Source organism: Leucopleurus acutus, assembly GCF_964270905.1.
Source record: "Leucopleurus acutus genome assembly, chromosome: 13".
NCBI lineage: Eukaryota > Metazoa > Chordata > Mammalia > Artiodactyla > Delphinidae > Leucopleurus > Leucopleurus acutus.
Genome location: NC_139155.1, coordinates 19,499,616 through 19,521,694, shown reverse-complemented (window position 1 = coordinate 19,521,694; position 22,079 = coordinate 19,499,616). Strand labels below are relative to the sequence as shown.

At 38.7% G+C, this 22,079-nt stretch overlaps 1 protein-coding gene across 6 annotated transcripts in view; it reads right to left on the bottom strand.

The window, feature by feature from the left end:
- The window catches only part of TCF4 (transcription factor 4), a 361,655-nt gene that overhangs the window by 178,904 nt on the left and 160,672 nt on the right, over positions 1 to 22,079 (bottom strand). For all 6 annotated transcript variants that reach the window (XM_082852925.1, XM_082852924.1, XM_082852920.1 and 3 more), the window contains one exon: positions 849 to 913. In XM_082852925.1, coding sequence (XP_082709051.1) covers positions 849 to 913 — 65 coding nt within the window. The remainder of the gene's footprint in view (positions 1 to 848; positions 914 to 22,079) is intronic.

Sequence of the window (22,079 nt, the reverse complement as noted above, 5' to 3'; positions counted from 1 at the left end):
GTCTAAATCTTTAGAGGAAAAAAATAATAATAATAAGATTTGAAACATGTGATTAGTACCGATACTGAAATTAAAAAGAAAGCGGCTATAAAAACTCAATTGTCTTGAAACAAAGCTTACACTTCTGGCTCTGGATAGTATTTTTAGAACTGGGCTTTCTCTGCAGAGTTGAAAGTATGCAAATGCAGAGTGCCCAGACACACACACACACACACACACACACACGCTATACCTTTGTATGACACTGGCATTTTATTATTTAATTAAAGTACTCTTATTTTTCTAGCTCACGCATGCTTCCCTTGAGACGGCTTTGCTGTTAGCCTGCTGGCCTTGACTTCCAGCCAAAAACAATTCAGAAACAAAAAGGGACAACAAATCATATTTTCACAGACATTTTTATCCCTCAATACAACCCTGTTTTCACACAACATCCTACAGCCCCTATGAAAACTATAATTTAGGGCAGTAGCCACCCGAACCCAGGATCTGACACATGGCTGCACGAAGCATTTCCAGGCTAAGAAATTCTTAAGTTCTTAATTGCAAATAAACTCTTTTGATAGAACCACTTTACCCGAGATCGCTGGTTTGCAAACAGTGCCACTGGTACCGGCTGATGGATTAAAAAAATAACAACAAGCCAGTGAACACAATTCTGATACGATGAGGTGTTTATGACTTCCACGCTCTGTGTTATTTCATTACTTTTTAAAAAGAGACAGGCATCGGCAGATTCTCAGTGCATTAGTGCCACAGTCTAAAACGCATCATCTAATTTACAAAACAAAGTGATTTACCAGGTTCATTCTCTCTCAACCCTTTCCCAACGCGAGATTCTCACTTACCTGGTGGCAACCCTGTAAATTTGATTCTCTCCCATAAGATGAGTAGGAGCCCCTTTCTGTTTTACCTGCCAAGAGAAACAACAAAAAAAGTGTAAATTGTGTTTTTCTTTAAAAAAAAAAATCTCCTCCAGGTAACAGACATCCACTTCTCTTCCCCGATGTTTACATACGTAAAGTAGGCACTACTGGCAATGTATGCAAGCAAGACAGGGAATAACACTTCCTCACTCTGGCTATGATAAACTGGAAAAAAAATATCCTTCATTCCTATTCTTAGCCAAACTGCTCCACACTTCCAAAAACTGTCATTCCAATGGCCTCCACTTTCTCTAACAAACAAATTGTCATTCCTTATTTTCACTTTCTTTCTCTCTCACAAAATTTAAACAATTTCATTTTTATTTACACAGCAGGCAAATTATCTATGTAATGACCCTAGCCTAGTCATTCCCATTGATTATATTGACACTTAATGGTGAGACCAAAGCTAATCAATCAGGGCTCTCCAGATGGTGAATAAAGCAAAGAAACTATTCAAAATTCTGGGACTCTCTCTCTCTCTCTCTCTTTTATTTAAACTCCCTTTCCCAGGAGTAAAGTCCATCATGATAAAGATGATCATGGAATTTACATTTGGGAAAGAGGGCTTTTGAAAAATTGCCCACTCTGAACCCAGCTTCAGATTCTACCAGTAGAACGAGGGATAATGGAACGTCAATGTCTGGTGTCAATTCTAACAACCCAATTTTTATCTGTAGACTGCTCTGCAGAGATAGATAAAGGCTCAGATGCTATTTGGCCGCATCTAAGGGTAAAAATCAAGGCTGCTCATTTGTTTCTTTTAAAAGTATGTTGAGCCTTAAAAATCAGCAAGGAAGACAATGAAACCACATTATAAGAGATCTAAGCAGTAGAATACACCTAGTGACATGTAAAGAGTCCTTACAGGAAACAATCCATACCAGGGCATTAAAAAGGGCTAGTGCCACCCACGTGCCCAGAACACAAAGCCCACCCCACCCAAGACTGAAGGATACTGTTTTCCTTCAAGACTAGAGCTTAAGGTACATTGTCCTCTTTACCCAGGACTATACTATTCTTTTCTCCAATGGGAAAATTCAAAACGAGTATTTTGAGGGGCTGAATGGATCCTTTGAAGTTTGCAATGCCCAAGTTTTCCCCCCTCGACTCAAGTTAAGATAAATGTTAGAAGTAACAGTGTTCATTATGATCTTCTAGTTCAATGACAATGCTGTTAGGGTATGCCTTCCTGACACCACACAAAGAATGTGTCTTTGATAAATCTTATATCTGGTCAAAGGCATACCTTGTATGTAAGTCACTACATATGTAAAATGGAAGATGATTTTGAAGAAAGCCAAACCTGCGCCTTAACACTAACCCTCTTCCCCAGTGTTACCTTTTCCACTGACTTCAGTGAATCTCAAACTTGGGAAAACACTCCCCACGCCCAACTCCTGGTATAGTGTTCAGTGCAAAGTAGAAAATCAATGCCCATATCAGTTTCAATTCCAATGAAACAGGACACCATCTCAAGCAGTGTCAGTCCTGGGAGGTCTAAGAGAATAACCTTTCACTGTATGAGGATTTTGCATTAAAGAATAGATGCATTTGCCTGTTTCAGAAGTATACATGGTCATAAAGACATATTTACTCTTCTGTGTAAGTCAGATGTAAGCTACTTATAGTCTTTAACTTCTCTTTATAAATATTACTAACAGATAACAGAAAAAAACTCTACCTTTTATGAGCTATCAAAGGATGTACGTCCTTCCTGAAGCTCTCGCATCTACAAAGCTTCCATACAACCACAACATGATTCACTTTGACATAATATTCACTTGTTTAGCAAATAGAAAGGCAGGTAGAGAGGTCAGTAGAAAGGCAGACAAACAGACAGACAGAAAGAAGATAGATGAGGTAGAATTTACTCTGACTTCCTAGGAATCTGAACATCTAGTGTCCTGTTTTGGTAATTTCCAAAAACTGGAAGGAGGAAAGGCTATCTATGTCTTTCTCTAGAAGAAATTACTGAAGCTATCCCCTATAGAATTTCACCACCTGGCATTATTTCCCAACTCAACTCCAGCACATAGACCTGGAGAGACGAATTTTCCTACTAGGATTTGTCTCAATTCATATATATATATATATATATATATATATATATATATATATATATATATATATATATATATATATATATACACACACACACACATATAAGTTAGGTCTATTCCTTTCATTCTTTTCAAGGTAAAAGGGGTCCATACAAATAGTAAGGATGTGAGAGAGGAGAGAGAGAGAGAGAGAGAGAGAGAGCATGAATAAGAATAAATGGGAGAGAGAAGAGAGAGGAAGGGAGGGCAATAAAGAGAGGGAGAGGTGGACTGGAAAGAACAGGGTGTAGGAAGGGAGAGGAGGGGAGCGAGGGGTGATCAGAGTATGCATTCATGCTGCACAGAGTCCCCAAAGTACTCTTGGCTGCAAAGCCCCAGCATTCTTTACTATCATATCACATACAGACTGCTTAATCTTAATTTTGCTTGTTAAAAAATATTTATCCAGATACAAAAATAAACTCACTGCAAATTACAAGTTGTCAGGGTTAAAAATCTACTCCTGTTTGTGTGGGGGAGGATAAGAGACCAGCATAGACATGAATCATTCTCAGTAATTTGAGTGTTTCCATGACATCAATGGGCACCCGTCCAGGACTCTGTCGAAGTCTGTGAGGTACCAAAGAGGCAGCGCAGCCAGCAGGAGGCTGGGAGGTGCACTTTTTTTTTCCTTTTTTTTTTTTTTTTTTTTAAGGATTATGCTCCTTGTAAAGATTTCATCTGTAGCATCCACTTTTACCATCAAATAGATCGCTCCACAGATCCTGAGTGAACACATTTCATTCTGATAGTGTAAGCCTTTAACTTTATTACATCTTTTTGTTCGCAAATTCAACTATAAATCTGTCCTCAGAGCCCAAACCTCTGTTTGGGAGCAAAATAATCAGGGACTGTGGATAAACCCAAGCACCTTCTCAAACCTATCATATCTACTCCTCTAATTTCCTAATGACAAAAAGCAGCCATTTTACAATGACACCTCATTTCCAAGGGAAAAAAATATACATCTTTTGTGTAAATTGTCCATTAAAAATTAGCTATGGTCTTGATGTCGGTCTTCCGCTTAAAATGTCCGGGAACATTTGTTTCAGATAATAAAATTCTCAAGAGCGCTGATAACATGTTTGAGTAGGATTCTTAAGTAACTATCTGTGCTCGCGAACACAAAAGCTCCTAAATATGTGTGTTTACTCTGTGTCAGGCATGGATTTTTGTCACTTATACCCACTGGCTGGCGCGGACAGCTTCTTTCCTCCATCCTTCGCCACCGACCTCCCCCCGTCCCCACAATCACAACGGAGCTTTGAAAGAGCTCAAGATTCTATTTTTCCAATATTTAAAAGAGATAGCAGTGATGAACAAACCCGGCGTGTTCACTGCAGAATTTTCGAGACAACCCTCCGGTACTAGAATGCGACAGCCGCTGCGGACATTTTTTGGCATCAAGACAATGGTGGCACTGCCAAGCCCCATGGCTAAAACTACTCAAAAGAGGCATAAGGGTAGCATTAATCGCTCAAGTCTTTTACTGCATGGAGTACTGTTGTCCATATTTTAAAAACTAAAAGTACCCGTTAGTAACATTTGTTGTATGCCCACCAAGGGGTGGGGGAGATTCTGAAATATACACCAGGAACAAATCTTATCAAGCATTTGATTCATTTTATACCTAAAAGGACCAAATGTTAAATTTTGCTGCTGGTGACGATTTGCCGTGCATGAAACGAATAATCTAACCTAATGGGGGTACACTGAAGGCTGAATGAAAGCTACAAGAGAGGATTTCATAAACTAAGTCGACATATTGGCTAAACAACTTTCTTCTGCAAAAATGATGTATACAAGGAACGTGTAATACTATGTCACAATTTTTTAAATTAAGCAAGAAAAACGCTGTAAATGAGCAGACACAACATCTGTCAATCAATCCTTCTAGAGACAAAGGAGCTCAACGCGCAGCCCCTTCTCTAGAACAAGTCGGCATCTACAGTGAGCAAACAATCAGGAAAGTCAACACGTGTTTTGTCCAAATTGAACCCATCAGCTGTTAAAACCTATATTTAAATTTGATTATTGAAAATGGCACCAATGGGCAATCAATAAAGGAGCCACTTGCTGCTTCTGTTGCCCTCGAAAACTCAAGCTAAGCAGAAAATATAAGCTGCTTCCAATGATTTTTAAAGACCAATCCTTTTGCCGACTGATTCAGTTGTTCTTTATCTTGCTGCCCCACGAAGGATAAGGAAAAAAAATTTTTTTTTAATTTAGGGGGAGTATGATTAACAAATATCTATTAATTCTAAAGTTAATACTTTTATATTCTTACATAATTTTCCATTTGACTTCTAATTTTTCTTCCAATATATCCATGGTATCCTATTGTAAGGGAATGTCATGGGAATTGGATGAGAATGAAAATATTACATGAAGGAAAAAATTGGCCTCATAAGTTCATTAACTCACAGGGATACACCTAAGAAGTATCACCTTCAGTAGATTACTACACCTGGACAGTTCTAATCCATTTGGAAGGAGTGAGAGACAGGCAGGAACAACTTATCCATGATACTATTTCTGGAGATAAGCTGTGACATGGATGATCCCACGGGTGGTTGACCAGTAGGTTAACAACAAGGTCATGTTTGGGTTTGTAGCCTTTCATTCTTAAAAGGCCACTTTTAACATTACATATAAATGGTAGGGGGGCTTCCCTGGTGCCGCGGTGGATAAGAATCTGCCTGCCACTGCAGGGGACACGGGTTCGATCCCTGGTTGGGGAAGATCCCTCCTGCCACGGAGCAACTAAGCCCATGTGCCACAACTACCGAGCCTGTGCTCTAGAGCCCGCGAGCCATAACTACTGAAGCCCACGCACCTAGAGCCCATGCTCCGCAACAAGAGAAGCCACCGCAATGAGAAACCCGTGCACCGCAACAAAGAGTAGCCCCCGCTCGCTGCAACTAGAGAAAGCCCGCGTGCAGCAATGAAGACCCAACACAGCCAAAAATAAATTAAAAAAAATAAAAATAAATTTTAAAAAACGGTAGGTATTTCACCCACCACTGAAAAAGATGCACCTGTATGTACAGTGGAACATATTATCCTACGAAAAGCCTTGATAAAAAAATTATCTGATGCTGTAGGACAATACCCAGCAAGGCTGTTTCATCGCTAATCCTCATTCTGGAAACCGAAGAACCAGCCTTTTGTTCCCTGCTACCAGACTAAGGAACTCATCACAACCGCGTGTGAATCAGAATAAATCTCTGTCGTCCCTGTCCCCAACCCCAAGCCATCTTTGGTTACCCTATAATTTTGGGGGGTATATTGAAAAGAGTATTTCATTAAACAATAACGGGAAGGGTGGTTCCAAAAATATACATGAGGTTATAATTTACAGTTCTTTCATCTTTCCCGCGCCTGCCTTTTCCTCTCTTGCCCACGTAAGAATACCTGAGTCCTTGTCATGTATTACCCGCTACACAAAAGGGTTACGTAGATTGCTTCATTCAATCTACACAACAACCCTGTGAGGCAACGTAATATAAACACCACTTTACAGATGAGAAAACTGAGATACAGAAAACTGCCCAAGGTCACAAAAGCAGTAAGCGTTAGAGCCAGGATTCAAATCCTGCCAGTCTGATTCCCATGGCTGGGCTCTTAGCACTATTCTGTGCTGCTGGAATTTAAACTCTGAAAAAAATATCTACAAATAAGCGAGAAGCCCAATACTGAAGACTCAAATCCCAGAGCTCAAAACACTCATGAATTTGATATGAAATTAATGAAAATGTCTTAGAGGTGGTGATAATTTACATTTACATGGTGTTTTATTCCTAAAAGGTCTCTAGGTACTTTAAAGCTGTGCAAATGATGTACACCAGAACCTGTGACGTCACACAACAAACTGCAACCATCTCTAAGTTAACTGGAAACAACTAATTGACAAAAACATGGCAGCAAACTGCATCTCTACACATTCCATATGTGAAGAACGTGACTTCATATCAATGCATAGAGAAGAGGGAAAGTAAAAATATAATTATAGGGGCTTCCCTGGTGGCGCAGTGGTTGAGAGTCCGCCTGACGATGCAGGGGACACGGGTTCGTGCCCCGGTCTGGGAAGATCCCACATGCCGAGGAGCGGCCAGGCCCGTGAGCCATGGCCACTGAGCCTGCGCATCCGGAGCCTGTGCTCCGCAACGGGAGAGGCCACAACAGTGAGAGGCCCACATACCGCAAAAAAAAACAAAACAAAACTATATATATATATATATAATTATAGGACAACACAACATCGCTCACAAGTGTCTTCTGTGGAACAGTAGCCTGACAACAGGCTCCAAAAAACAAAAGGGAGGCAAATCAAAAGGCCCAGGAAATGTTACAAGCTGTCTATATCCCTCCCTGACAGGCAGAAATATACACTGTATCCTAGCATGTTAAAGCCTCTGAGAAGTCCTGCAATGGAGACATTTAATTTCATTTAATATAATCTTTCCTAAATTTATTTGAATACACATACCTGCCCCATCTTTTTGCCTATTAACACAAATTCAGAGGAATCTGAGAAACTACTGCTTTAAAAAACTTAACATTTCAAAGCATGCACTGGGTTAATATATGTTGGTAATATTCTATCAAATAAATAAGTTTAACATTTGAATTTTATTTTAATTGACCTAAAAACATCTTTGTCTTGTCGTGATGTTTCCATGCAGATACACCTTTGTGGTTCTGACTAGCCGTCAACTTTAATTTTCCCTGATTCTAGCTTGGAGGTGGGAGTCTGGGTTTACAAGAAATCAGAAGCTGACGTTATTCTCCTGATTTCTAAAATTCAGAGAAGACCACTGGTTCTCTCCTGCAGAATCTTACTATACCAGGAGGCATTTTAAAAATCCAAATTTAATAAATGTCATGCTAAAAGAGCTACGACTCAATTCCAGCAGATAACATAGTCATTCCACAGCCTAGAAAATTCTCTTCATCCCCCTCTTCCTAAATTGAGAACAGAAAGAAAATTTGGGGGAAAAGTGATCAGGTACATAGTTTGCAGCAAAGGATGATGGGAAATAGGGGCCAAGCCATTTTCCCAGGAAAGACTAGCATCAGTGCTCACTTTCACTGATGTTCTTAAATCATCAAAGTAGAACACTCAGTAATGATCTAGAGTTCTGACCTCAGAAAATTATGAGTTTGGGCTGCTTTCTGTCATTGATTCACCCCATCTCATCCAGACACTGCATTGCCTTCAAAGCAGCGACTGTACCAAAATTCCAGATATACTTAAGAGTATCTCGAGGCACCACCCAAACTCTGTATTTGGGGCGATTCTGAGCATGGTTAGAATCAATATTCAATTCTCCTTAAAGCCCTCACATTTGCAAAGCACTATATAGTGTGCAAAGTAATTTAACTTACATTATTTAAGACAACAACATCCTAAGAATCCCTTAGATGGGCATTTCAACCCCTATTTTTATAGAGGAGGTCACTAAAATTCAGAAAGGGTAACCCACTTATAACAAATAAGAGAGGTTGTACAGATATTAAGAGACGAAGCCAGAACATAAATTACCAACTCCTGTACCAAAGCCTGTTTTTACAATACGCCGCCTCTTCTTGGAGTATTCCAGATGTATTACTGGTTTCTATTGTGGTAACAAAGATGATTCCACCTGTCTTTTTCTCACTATGTAGCACAGCCCTCTCCTCAATTCGTAGTAAGTCAAAGAGGCATTCTCGAGCCCTTTGATGGATGAAAATATTAGAACTGGTAAACATTTTGAGTGACCACCCTCTGGGACACCAAAAATCACCTTCTCAATGCAAAATGAAAGTACTGCCTTATAGATTATTTCACCTACCCTAGACCAACAAAAGCCAGAACCCTCCTCTTCCTCGGTGTCACTCTTAGGAGAAGTGCACACATTATCAAATGAGAACACGTGAGTTTTATGCTTTCTTTTCCCAGTGCAGGAAAATCTTTCACTGAAAATAACACTAATTCCACAGAGTGTGCAATTAATCAACATAATCATGGGGATAACTTAGCTCTTTGGGGAGGTGTGTCAAATAACTCTTTAAGGCCACTAAAGTGCCACTTGAGCCACCAGAGTAATGATTTTCTGAATCAGCAATTTGTACAAGGGTCCCCTAGGCGCCTGAGGGACTAAGGCTAACCCCGAAATCAGTCAACTTACTTCTAATGCGTAACTTACCACTGGTTTTATGTGAATAAGATCTTAATGGCTCTGCCTGCCCTATTTTATATTTTTATTACAGTTTGTGCCTATGGTGACTGGGTATAACCAAGGCAATGAAAGACTTTGTGAGGGCCTCTGAAGAAACAACATATGCATTTGAAATCTTATTTTTTATTTGAAATACGTAATAGTTTTTCATGTAAAACTGAAAAAGGTCAATCTTGCGATACACACTAAAGGCATCAAAAGCAAACAGAAATAAAATATTTTTGTTGTACTCTTAAGAGGAAAGGAAGATACAGGATGGGTGTGGAGTAAAGCAATCTCCTGAAATTCAATTCTATGGCTCAAAAACGCTGCCCATCATGAGAATCATCAGTAAGACTTTTCTTAAAACAGATTCCTGGGTTCTCTACCCCAGGGGACTTACATTCAGTGGAATGTGGTCCAGAATCTCTGTTTTTTTAAAATAAAACTCCACTAGTTAGTCTCACAAGCCACAGATAAGAGTAACCAATTTAAGAGAACAGGTTCAGCCTTCAAGGTCACTTTAGGTGAAACTCTCATAAACCTGGTAAGCTGGTAGATAACCAAAAAAAAAAAAAAACAAAAAACAATGACTATCTAATCCAACCTATTTAATTGGATTTTTAAAAAGTAAACAAGTGTTGATCTCCAAGACCCTTTCAGACAGTTACATTTTGTGGGTTAGAGAAACCTCTTCCTGGCAGTGTGCTAGGCCTCTACATTTGTTCATCTCTGCTCATGAAGATTGGTTGTGTTAAAGAAATTCAGCTCACATTACCAAGTAGATGGCCCTAATAAACAACAGAATTCCAAGACCTAAGTGTCCTGGAGGTGAAACGACATTCCTTCTATCAGCCCCACTGGCCACTGCTCTGAAAGTATCTCTTCTCCCTTTCTACCCTAAGACAGAGGTCGCCTTTAGACTCCTGGATCAAGCTCTAGTGAGCCAGACTTGGTTTGTTAACCTAAAAGGGCCCTTCCACCCATATATTCCCCACATCCATGCTCTACTGACGGCATTACAAGTCCATGCTGGGGGAGAGAATCCGGCCCTTTGATCCCTCTGGAGGAGATCGATGGCATTTCTGGCCAGATGCAGCACAGACGACATCATATGAGTAAGACTTTGTTGCCTGGCTCAATTATTTGGAATTAATCAGCAAATTTTAAGAAAATCAGCAGCTACGTTTCGCTGTGCAAATTGCTTTTAGCAATAAATTATGTGCTACCCATTAAACTGATGTTCTAGCAGAGTCTTAGTAATATTAAATGTAAAAAATAATAATGACCAAACTCTGAATTTGGCATATCAGAACAGAAAACTGAGGAAAAGGTTTAGTATTATGCTTGTTATAAAGTGTCTACATAGGAAAATTACATATTTTAGCACCAGGGCATGTAAGAGATGGCCTCGGTTTTCAAGCTCAGCTCACGACTAACAATTAGAATATAACCACTATCATCTCTTAAAGAAATTACATGCATTTGATATGATACTCAAGAATGCACAAAAATAAAGGAGGTGGAGGTCTCATGAAAATTTTAAATACAGGTTACACATATGTATGATACAATAAGTATTATATATACACATAAGTATATAAGTAACATTTCTAACCTGAGACAGAAGATAATCTAAATGTCATCTATAGATGTATCTGTAATATATTAGATAATCATTTCTCTAGTCTTAGACTATATAGGTTTTATATTCCCTAAGTATACAGTACTGAGAAGTTGGGGGTGAAACAGCCCACAATTCAAAATACAACTCAGGGCATTCACAGAGCAGACAAAGAGTAGGAAGAATGCTAACCACTGAGGCTGCCCTTCAACATCAACTTTAAAAGAATGGCCCCATGACAATCAAGCTAGGAAGGAAACAGGACCAAACTACTCAGAGTCCAATTCCCCTGCTAAAGGAAGGTGATGGTTCACAGATAGAATTACATAAACCACTAAGTTCCACACTGTGATGTTTAAGAAAAACCTTCCAATTTCTGAATATACAAGCATGACTAAATCAAGGGAGGAAGGCAGGGGCCATAGGAAGGAAGGGGAGAGGCAGAGGAAAGGATGATGAGGGAGAAGACAGAACGGAGGAAGGAGAGAGAAGGGGAGTAGTCAGAACAGTGACCGCATCCTATCAAAAATGTGCAAGAAAATAAAATCTATCACGTGGAATAGATGTTTACAGACAGCAATTTTCAGCTCTGAAGCTTGCAAAAATGATCCTCTGAACAGCTTTGAAAGAGGTCCAAAAACCATGAGATACAGAAATAAATATTTGTGGGGTAGCTCTGTGTACCTACCACGTGTTGGCTGATGGTACGTCAACGACGAACGTTACTCCCAAGAGTTAAGAGTTTAGATGGGTGAAATGTTAGGGAGCAAAGCCAGTAATGTACATAGTCAGGGGTATAATGGGAATAATGAGAGAGCACCTAACACAACCTCAGTGTGGTAATAGGAGACAAGAGGAAAGACGTAGATTTGAGATTCCACGCCAGATACCGTTAAAACAGATTTAGCGGGAAATGGATATTTGTTAGAATGCAGTTTGCAGTTATTTGACAATGTTAAACAAAACAAAGTAAATAAAAACTAACACTTACATGATTTAACCAAAACAAATTTTAAGGTAACTGGTACCTCAGATTGGAAAGATGGAAAACTGGAAAAAACTTAGATGACATTTCATCTAAGTTTCTCTAGCTCTCTAGCTCTAAGTTCTTTGATCATTCCATACGTTTGGGAGATGATTTGGGAGTTTTTTGATGGAATCTGCTTACAAATTAGAGAAATTTGCAAAAAAAAAAAAAAAAAAGAATTGTAAAGATCTAAACGATCCACCACAGAGTAATCACCTGGATTCAATCAAGTCATTTCAGAGAGATGCAGAAATCACTTATACATAATTAATTTTATAAAGAATTTGATGGAAACTTGTCAACAAAAATTGCTGCTATTTCAAAGGCATATTCATTATACAGAGCCCTGGTCTTCACTACCAAGACCCAAGGATACTCTCCACCCAAGCAATGGCGGGGAGGCAAGATGTTCCCTTTGTAACTGCCCTCGTATAACTTAGTCCTGCGACCTGAAACCATCAGTGATTTGCTCCGCTAACATCTTACACTCTATAAAAAACAACCAAAGCAGCCAAACAAAACAAAAAAAGGTTCCACTCAAACTCTGATTCTCAACGTCTGCCAGGGAGAATAGCTTAATTTGGTCTGCAAGGAAACCAAAAACGCCTTTACAGAACATTAGGGTGTAAATACAGGCTCATTTTCCTTCACAAAGCAAGTGAAAACAGTCAAGCCTATAAGGGAGTTCTCTATGAGGCATTAGCTACTACATACAAGGAGTCATGTTTCAAAATTTCAATGATTTATCCTTTTCAAGTCCATTTCCAACTCAGTAAACAAGAATTCTTCTTGAGTATAATCAGGCCAGGAGGATCTACAAAAGCAACGGGAATACGATTAACGGTCACCTGAAAGCAACCACTTAATAACTCAAGAGTGGCATATACGGGCTTCCCTGGTGGCATAGTGGTTAAGAATCCGCCTGCCAAGGCAGGGGACACAGATTTGAGCCCTGGTCTGGAAAGATCTCACATGCCGCGGAGCAACTAAGCCCGTGCGCCACAACTACTGAACCTGAGCTCTAGAGCCCGCAAAGCCTGTGCACCTAGAGCCCGTGCTCCGCAACAAGAGAAATCACCTCAATGAGGAGCCTGTGCACCGCAACGAAGAGTAGTCCCCGCTCACCGCAACTAGAGAAAGCCTGCGCACAGCAACAAAGACCCAACGCAGCCATAAATAAATAAATAAATAAATAAATTTATTTTTTAAAAAGAGTGGCATATACTTTACATGTTATTTGAGCTATTGAGTCTATTTAGCAAAAGCAAACTCCCCCCAAAAAACCCCAAACAAAACCTCTTCATTTCCTAATAAAAACAAATTAACTTCCATACTCAGTATTAACCTACAACTTTATAATCACTGCAAATATCTGATTGTGTAAAAATGTCAAAACAAAACAAAACAAAAAACAAAAAAAAACCAACCTTGAAAAGTAAAAGAAATGAAGAACCTCACATACCAGTCATTTCAATGTGAGCCAGCAGAGGGCACACAAGCCCCAACAAGAGCTGGCTCTGGCCAGGCACCACCCAAATTCATTTAGGACTAACCCTGATCAAAATTTGAATACAGAGAGGGGGGAAAAAAATCATCCTATCGGGGCATCAATAAAACAAATGTGCTCAGTTTAGGATTAGTAAGAAATATACAGTAGTGCACTTTATTATTCAATACTGACTTTAACAGAGATTTCTTAACTGCTTCACGGAAAGTTGTTCATTAAAAAGAAGTAACTCCTCTTTGTATAGAAGTGAGGTTATATCAGTTTTCAAGGCCACTGTAGTTTTTATAGATCTATATGAAGAATTATCTAGAAAACATGAATTTGTAGAAGTAAATTAAATGTTAAATTTCTAATACATAAACACACATGTTTTGGTAAGTATATTAAATTACCCTTTGCCAATAGACAGTTTCTTTTAGAGTAATTCCATGTGTCATATACAAATCTATTAATTTTTGTAACCCTAGAGCAATCGAATATGTACCATTTTATGGTTAAATTGAGATACATAAGTTACTTATTTTCCCACTGGTTTGTGCTTGATTGATTATTTGTAAGTTGTCTATTCTGGGTCTTTGTATTATAATATTAGCTTTGGGGTTACAGTACATTTTGCCAGAAGAGTATCTCGCAGCTATGTATGTACATGTACGTGTAGAAAGGGCGCTGCTTATTCTTTTAAAGGAAGTTATCCTGTAGATGCAAAAGTCACAAACTCCTCCTAGCCCTTTCTGAGCTTTTGATTTCAGAACCAATATCACAAATTGAAAAGAAAATATGAATTACCTCATGAAAGCAACAAATTAAAACCAACCTCAGATACTGTATTTTTTACATTTACAGATAAAAGTTAAATAATCCACAGGATGTCCAATCTCTCATTTCAAGTGCATTAGAATAAACAGAAGGTTTCAAGACGGAAAGCTTAGTAGGATAATTAACTGCTACTTGTCTATCCACCTAAATGATCATTTCAACCCCACGTCACTCACTAAACAAAAACAATGAAGCCATGTAACATCGTCATCAGGTGATTTTTTTTAAGCATTCTCGGTAGATTTGAGAGTTGAACTTAATTTACAGCATCTACCAACCAGGTGGTATAGGTTACATGTAGGTCATGATAAATAACACTTATCTTTTGGCCGATGTGGCTACACCCTTTTTGCATAAGTTAAAATGATGATGGTTTATTATTCCAAAGCACTCAGTTCTGAAATGTTTACACAATTTGTGAAGTCCAGGCAAATTTAAATGATTCTGACGTGCAGCCTGCTAAGGCCAGTGATGGGGATAATGCCTCTTTACGTGGGTAAAATTTTGTGGCATATAGGTCACTCTCTTAAGGGGAATCAACTGTGTGTCTCTTCTTTGCGTTTCCACCACAATCCTTCATCCTGCAGCCTGGAGCTGAGAGTGAAATGCAAGAAAGGAGCCGAATGCTCAAAGCAAAAATCTGCTTCCAGGACAATCCATTATATCTGACAAGTTAAATGTTCCATGGTAGGCCATATGGCATCGGAGCAGGCCCGACGATGGAAGAGGGGAACTCAGCAAATGCATCACAATTAAGGAGTTTGGCTACAGACTTTCCTGTGAATTACTTTTTTAATAAATTTTAAATGTTGTCCCCCCGATGTGTAGCTGACTCCCTTCTCTGGGATAATTTTTAAAGGAGTCCCACAATTTCTTTCTCATCTCCTGACTGTCAATGCTGAACTCTGGAAGGTTAAGGCACACAAGGCCATTTTTATCAAAGGAAGCTTCAAAGAGGAGGACCTGTAGCCTCATTTCAAAAATTTCCAGACAAATTATATGTAGAGCCTCTCTGTTCACTAGATTAGATGTCAATGAAACTGGTCATTAGAATGAGACATTTACATTAAACTGATAGAACGTTAAATGAAACCAGTTTCCATTTTCAAGTCCAAAAAACCTGAAAAGCTGTATAGTCACAACTGGCACGTTTCTGTTTCTTCTGTAGTTTACTTAATATTTACCAGATTAATGAATTAACTGAAGACTGCCTTGGTTGAATTTAGCTCCCCCTAACACCTCACCAAAAAAAAAAAACAAAAAACTGCCTACTTCTGCTAATACCATGTTCCAGAGACAAGTCTTAGAAGCTTTCTAAGACACTGATTAAAACCAGGTTGTCTATAAAAATAAATATTTGTTCTTAGAAACAATGCAATGTAAATATAATTTGTATTATAATCAAGGTATGCATTTATTACTTTAAGGGAGAAGAAGATGAAATTAATGAAATGACCAAAATAGCATCATTAGACCACAGTATTCCATGACACCGTTCGTCTCAGTAAAGAAAACAAATCCTTTCCGAAGAATTCTCAGGAAGAGAACTGAACTTGTAATAAAAACAGAAAAAGCTTTCTACAGAAGTATCCAAACTCATCTGGTCCAGTGTCAAACATCAATTTTATCAACACCCTCATTTCCTGGGGAAAATGCCTTCTTGAGCAAATTTACATATAATATGATGCGTGTGTGAGTGTGTTTGTGTCTGTGTGTGTATAAATTGTAATGGTAGGTTTTTCTAAACAATAATGACTATCGTTTAAGTATTCACACTGGTTTACAAACAAGAAATTCATAATGATTAAGAGAAACATGTATGCATCTTTCCGAACGAGAAGACACTAAGACTCATTTCCCTAAACTATTTTCAGTCTCCATTTCTCCAGAGGGTCACTATTTCCCTCAAATGTACCCGCTTCTGCCTTAATTAAGAATAACATTATTTCAAAGAGCATATACAGATACTTTATAAAAATGGATCACTTTGCTTTATGTTTAAAATTATGAACATATTTTCTGGTGGTCCTAAAGTTACTATTTGTTACTGTACTCTTATATTTGCATCTCCTTATTTTTTAATATGAGACAATTTATTGAATTACGAAGATGCTTATGTGGGTTATGACTGGCAACTTGTATTAAAAATCAACTGTTACAGCTCTTTGTATTTTACCAAGTGCTTTCACATACATGCTCTTATAAGCTTCATCATAATTCTGTTAGATAGGTATCATTATTATTATCATTACTTTCATTCTATATGTAAGAAAAAAGGGAGACTCAGAGAGGTTAATTTATTTGTCTTAGGGCACACAGCTATGAAATGGAGGAGCCACATCTTTTGCCCAAGCCTACCTCTAATGTCAGCATTGTACTGACATGCCATACCATATATTACACGAGGAAGCATGACCATTAAAAAGATATAGGCAAGTATTACTTAGGAATATAAGTACACTTTTTACACATTTTCACTTCTTATTCAAGAAAAGTAGCCACGTTTTTTGGTATTGTGACAGAATCCTATGCTTGGGTTTACTAGGAGGAATGAACACATACTCAACACACAATTACACTTACACACGAGCACATACACACACAAAATGTAGCCAGGCACACCTCAACACCAACAGAGTGCATCGGGCCGTTGTGTACTGTAGATCCTATTTCTGTGTATCCAGATCCACATTTTTATTACTAATTAAAATGTCCAGACGGCATAATAACACCTGATCCGAGGGATTTTTAAGTACAGTAATTGTCAACGTTCAGCCCCTACACTGTTAACAAAATTGGCCTGCCCTGAGTTTTATATTTGCTGTTTCCAACCTATCAGTGTAATGCAGTTAAAACTTTAATAATCTGAACACCAGTGTGTCCACATTAAACTCTTTACCAAGAAAAAAAGAGGAAGATCTGATATTTAAATCATCACCATTAAATGAAAGCTTATACACAGCACAGGGAGATCAGCTCGTGCTTTGTGACCACCTAGAGGGTGGGATAGGGAGGGTGGGAGGGAGACACAAGAGGGAGGAGATATGGGGATATATGTATATGTATGGCTGATTCACTCTGTTATAAAGCAGAAAATAACACACCATTGTAAAGCAATTATACTCCAATAAAGATTAAAAATAAATAAAAAGAGAAAGCTCATGGACTCCAGTAGAACCGAATGTCACAACACAGCAACACAATTGGGTTTTATGGGGGAAAAAATACATAAAGGAGGAAAAGACGGAGGCACTTTCCCTGCATCTTTTGTTTCATAGGTTCACTAAATCATAAACAATTTTTGGATATATCTGTGTCCTTTAATTTGGGGGGAATTTTTATACCACACATAGGTACAGATCTTAATCATTAAGCAAAATGTTCATTATCTTATAAGCTTTTTAAAAATATGGATGCGGGCATGACCCCTGAATGTCAGGTTAGGCCTTACTCGTGCATAATATACTCCGGGAAATCACAAATGCTTTTAAAATGTTTAAAGCAGTGACTTCCTAATCCTAAGTGGATTCTTTTTTTCTCAGATAAACATTTTTTTTTTTTTTTGCAAATATCTAGGCTGTTTTGATACGCAAATGTTCTCCTAAACATTTCCACCAGCCAGCCACTGAAATCTCTCCACAGACCCCAACCAATGGGAAAGTTTGCAAGGGAAACAGGAGAAGCAACTGGATGAGAATCCTGCCAGGAATCCTGGCTTCATGGGCCACAAACACATGTGAACTTTGTTGCAATACCTGAAAGAAAACTTGTGGATATTTTAGTGAAACAACTCCTTTAAAATTCTCAGTCATGGGGCAGTAATTCTCCCTGATTTAAGCAACAGCTTCTGGGGAGGGTAAAACTGATCCCCCACAGGTTTCCTATTTCAGAGTTCAGTAACTCCAGAAAACGTGGCTTGCTGCTGGACAGTGAAAATCTCATCACTTAAAAAAAATTACCCAAAGGAATTAACATCTGCAAAACAGGAAACAGAAAAAGCAGCCAACACTACCACGACTAGGGTCCCAAATCTGAACAGGTATAATCTTAGTGGATCACTTTCAAAAATGTTCTCCCAAGGGAATAAACCAGGGAAGATGCCCCTAGAGCCATCTTTATTATGTAAACAACTCGGGAAATAATGTAGTCAAACAAAGGATTTTTCTAGAAATAAAAACAAGAGGATAGCATTCAAAAGGAACTTGTAAATACAGTACGATTACCATTACTATGACTGAAAACAATCTCCAATACTCCCTTTCCCTTTCATGCTCTACTGTGTAAACACCCCCAAAACCTGCTTTGAGAAATAACGGGATTCCTTGATAACAGGTCAACAAATCATTTCAAAGCATCTCCAGTTTGCTCAGGCACAGAAGCCACCAGAGGCTAACCACACTGAAAACAAAACCAAATTTCAGGATTCCGGTTGCTAACACCAGGCTGGGCATTGCTGAGAAAGGTAGGAGTTGTGAATTTGGTGGGAGGAGAAAACTAACAGTGAATTTATCAAAGCCAGTGGATCGTTGAGCTTCCACAATTAAAATGATCTGCTTCTCCACCACTAACCTGCTGATCGACACTTGTTCCTTTACTTCTCCCATCAATTCCTCATTTACACATATTAAAAGCAGTCAAAGATTTCATCAGATGTGGTTTTGACAAGAACAGCAAAGTGCCTAAAGCCACAGATTTTAATTGAGCCCAAAATACTGATTTGGGGCAGGGGGAGAACCAATCACAGCAGGAAACGCTTTAAAAGAAAAAGGGGGTTGGTGGTGAGGAAACATCATCTTGAGTAGTTACTCTGCACTCAGTTGTACTGTACGAAAAGAAAATTAAAAAGTTATATAAAATGTCAGAATTAACCTATCGTTTCAGATTGTTTACAGGTGAATTTCTACCATCTGGATGGGCAGTTTGCCCACATCAAAAACAAGTAAACTAAAAGAAAAAAAATCCTTCTTCTGCCTGCTATTTTAACACAATAGATTTTAAAGGAAAGGGGACAGACTCACTCACCGTAATCTCCGGATACTGACACACACACATTTACACAACATGTGTGTACACTCACACATTCATATACAAACTGTGACAAGACGAAAGTTGGAAAAAGCAAGAAATTGAAATAAAATTCTGTTTCTCAGATCTCTAGAAGATTAATAAGGAATAAAAATCTACTCATTCTTAATTGCATAATAGGAAAAAAAGATTCACTTTAAAATTCTCATTAAATAACTCATGATACTCTCTATTTCACTGAGATACTCTAAAAAATAAAACCTAGCATATCAAAGTTTCTACCTTCCCCTAACAAGGCATATTTATATTCTTTCTTTATGCTGGGCTAGCAACTTGGGGAATTATAACTTAACTTTAAATAAACAGGAAACTGCATCTTAGGAACTGCCTGAAGTTGTTTTATATTATTTGAGAGTAAAAATGCTTATTAATTTGACAATTTTTAAAGAAATATGCTTTCATTCTCCCCTTATGCAAACCTTTCCTTTAATCCTTATACAAACCTTTTTTTCTTTAAACATCTGCCTCAGCAAAATGATCTGATGTAGTAATAATCATTTTTTAACCTGAAGATCAAATCTTACATCCAGTCAGAACTATGTTTAGGTTTTTTCTTTCTAATGTCAAGAGTGAGATAGAAGTTTCGGTTTAACTTTAGGCTAGTCTAACAAATCATGGTACCAGGTTGGCACAAAGTGGTTATTTGCCAATCTCCAGTCACACATTCTGAAAGCAACACACAGAGGGTTTATAAATTAATAGCTCTCTGTACTGAATGCTTGTCCATATCTCTGGTTCTGGGGTTTCTGGGTATCCATTTGGATTGTACAGGGTCTCTTAAAATTACGTTTGAAGCCCAACACTAAACCTGAAGTGTTGAGTGAGAGAATTAGGGGCACATTCCCAAACTCTTACATTAAACCACAAAGGGAATATATTAAAAAGAAAAAGCACAGAAAAAAAAAAAAATCGTCCAAAAAAGAAAAAAAAAAAACTCACCCTGAATAGACAAACAGAATACTTGCTTTTCTTTCGACCTTATGGGTAGCACACGGAGGGAGGCACCGGAAGATCGAAGCACAAATACGTGATGAGGTGTCTCCAAAAAGCATGAGGATGAATAAACTGTCGTGCCGTATATTTGCCAGCTAGAGGACAGAACACAACACGCCGGGGCTTGGCTGTCCTAACATGTTTTACTACGTAAATTTAAATAGTCTTGAAAGGGAAAAGCAAAGAGGGGGAAAAGTAGAGGGTTTTTCCCTTAATATTACAAAAAAAAGTTTGCCAGAAATTCTCATACTTGGGTCACAAATAAAAGTACTTTCAGGGCTGTTATTAAAAAAAAAAAAAAAAGAATCTAGTTCTTAGGCTAAAACTCATCACATGTTTCCTATGATGGAAATTTAGGGGGGTGGTTTAAAGAGTTAAAGACTCCCTACCATTAATTTGCATCTGGTGCTTTTAGTGTGTGTGTGTGTTTTTTTCTTCCCTGAAAAGTTGGCAGAGCTGCCGATTTTCCATAATGCAAGCATTTGGGAATTGTGAGCGGAATGAAACCGATCCAATCTCCTGACTGCGACATGAATTTTCATTAATTACAACCTTGTCAGCAAAAGCATTATCAAAGCTGAATATGAAAATGCTAATGAGTCCTCATTTGCATATTTTTCTTTGTTGGAATGTCATTAATTATTACATTTTATGATGATGAATGCAGCTGTCGAAGCTCTCCGATGCATAATTAGCCATCAGAATGCCAGGAGCCGATCAGCATTTTTGGGTAAAAAAAACAAATTTCACTTGTACTCGTCCCCCATCCCAACACCACCCAACACACAGACACACACAGACACACACAGACACACACACACACACACACACACACACACACAGCCCTGATGACGACAGTCCTGAGGCCGGACTTTGGGGAAGTTGAAAAGGGCTTGTTTAGAGGGAATTCATTTTTGCTTTAAAATTATTTTGGTTTTAGCCGATAACGGTCTTATACAATAGAAGCAGCTCTTAATAAAAAAAAATCGTTATTCCAGCTTAATTAATGCCACGCTTAATTATAACACCATGATGTCAGCGGTTTTAATTAAGTATTGGCTCCGTTACAAAAAAAAAAAAAAAACAACTCCCCGCTGCAGTAAGAGTCACAGATTTGTGCAAATCATTTCTGCAATTTTTTGGTCTTCTGTGGTTCATGAACTATTCGGATATTAACAGGCAGCATGAAAACTCCAGGCACACACGCGTGCGCAGGAGGGCGCACACACATGCGCGCGCACACCCCCCCCCCACACACACACACACACACAAACCCCCAAGCAAAGGGGGAAACCCAGACTTTGCTGCTACATTACTTGGATACACTTTAGAGCTTACCTACTTGACCATTTTTTTGAGCTAAAGTGTAAGTGAAGATGACAAAACATAGCTCATCCTCTCTCAGCCGCTGGGAACGGTGTTTATAAGTAAAAAAAGAAAAACAACACAGAGCAGATGGGACCATTACACATGACCAAACCAATCAATCACAGATGAAGGGCCCAGGTGCAGTGCAGCCGTGCAACAACGCACCATTTCACAGTCTGTCAGACACACACACACGGTCGTCCATGAGTGACCCTCCTCGGCCCCCCCCGGACCTCATCTGGAGCGCTGCTCCCCTCTCGCCTGCCTACGCTCCAACTGACATCTTCATAATCGCCCTGTCTTTCTATCTGCTGTGGCTCCTGTGAAGAGAGGAGGATGGAAGGGCTGGCGACTGGGGGGAGGGAGTGCGAAGGGAGACTGGGGAGGGGAGATAAGGACAGGGGCTCCCATCATTGTCACTTACGAGGAGT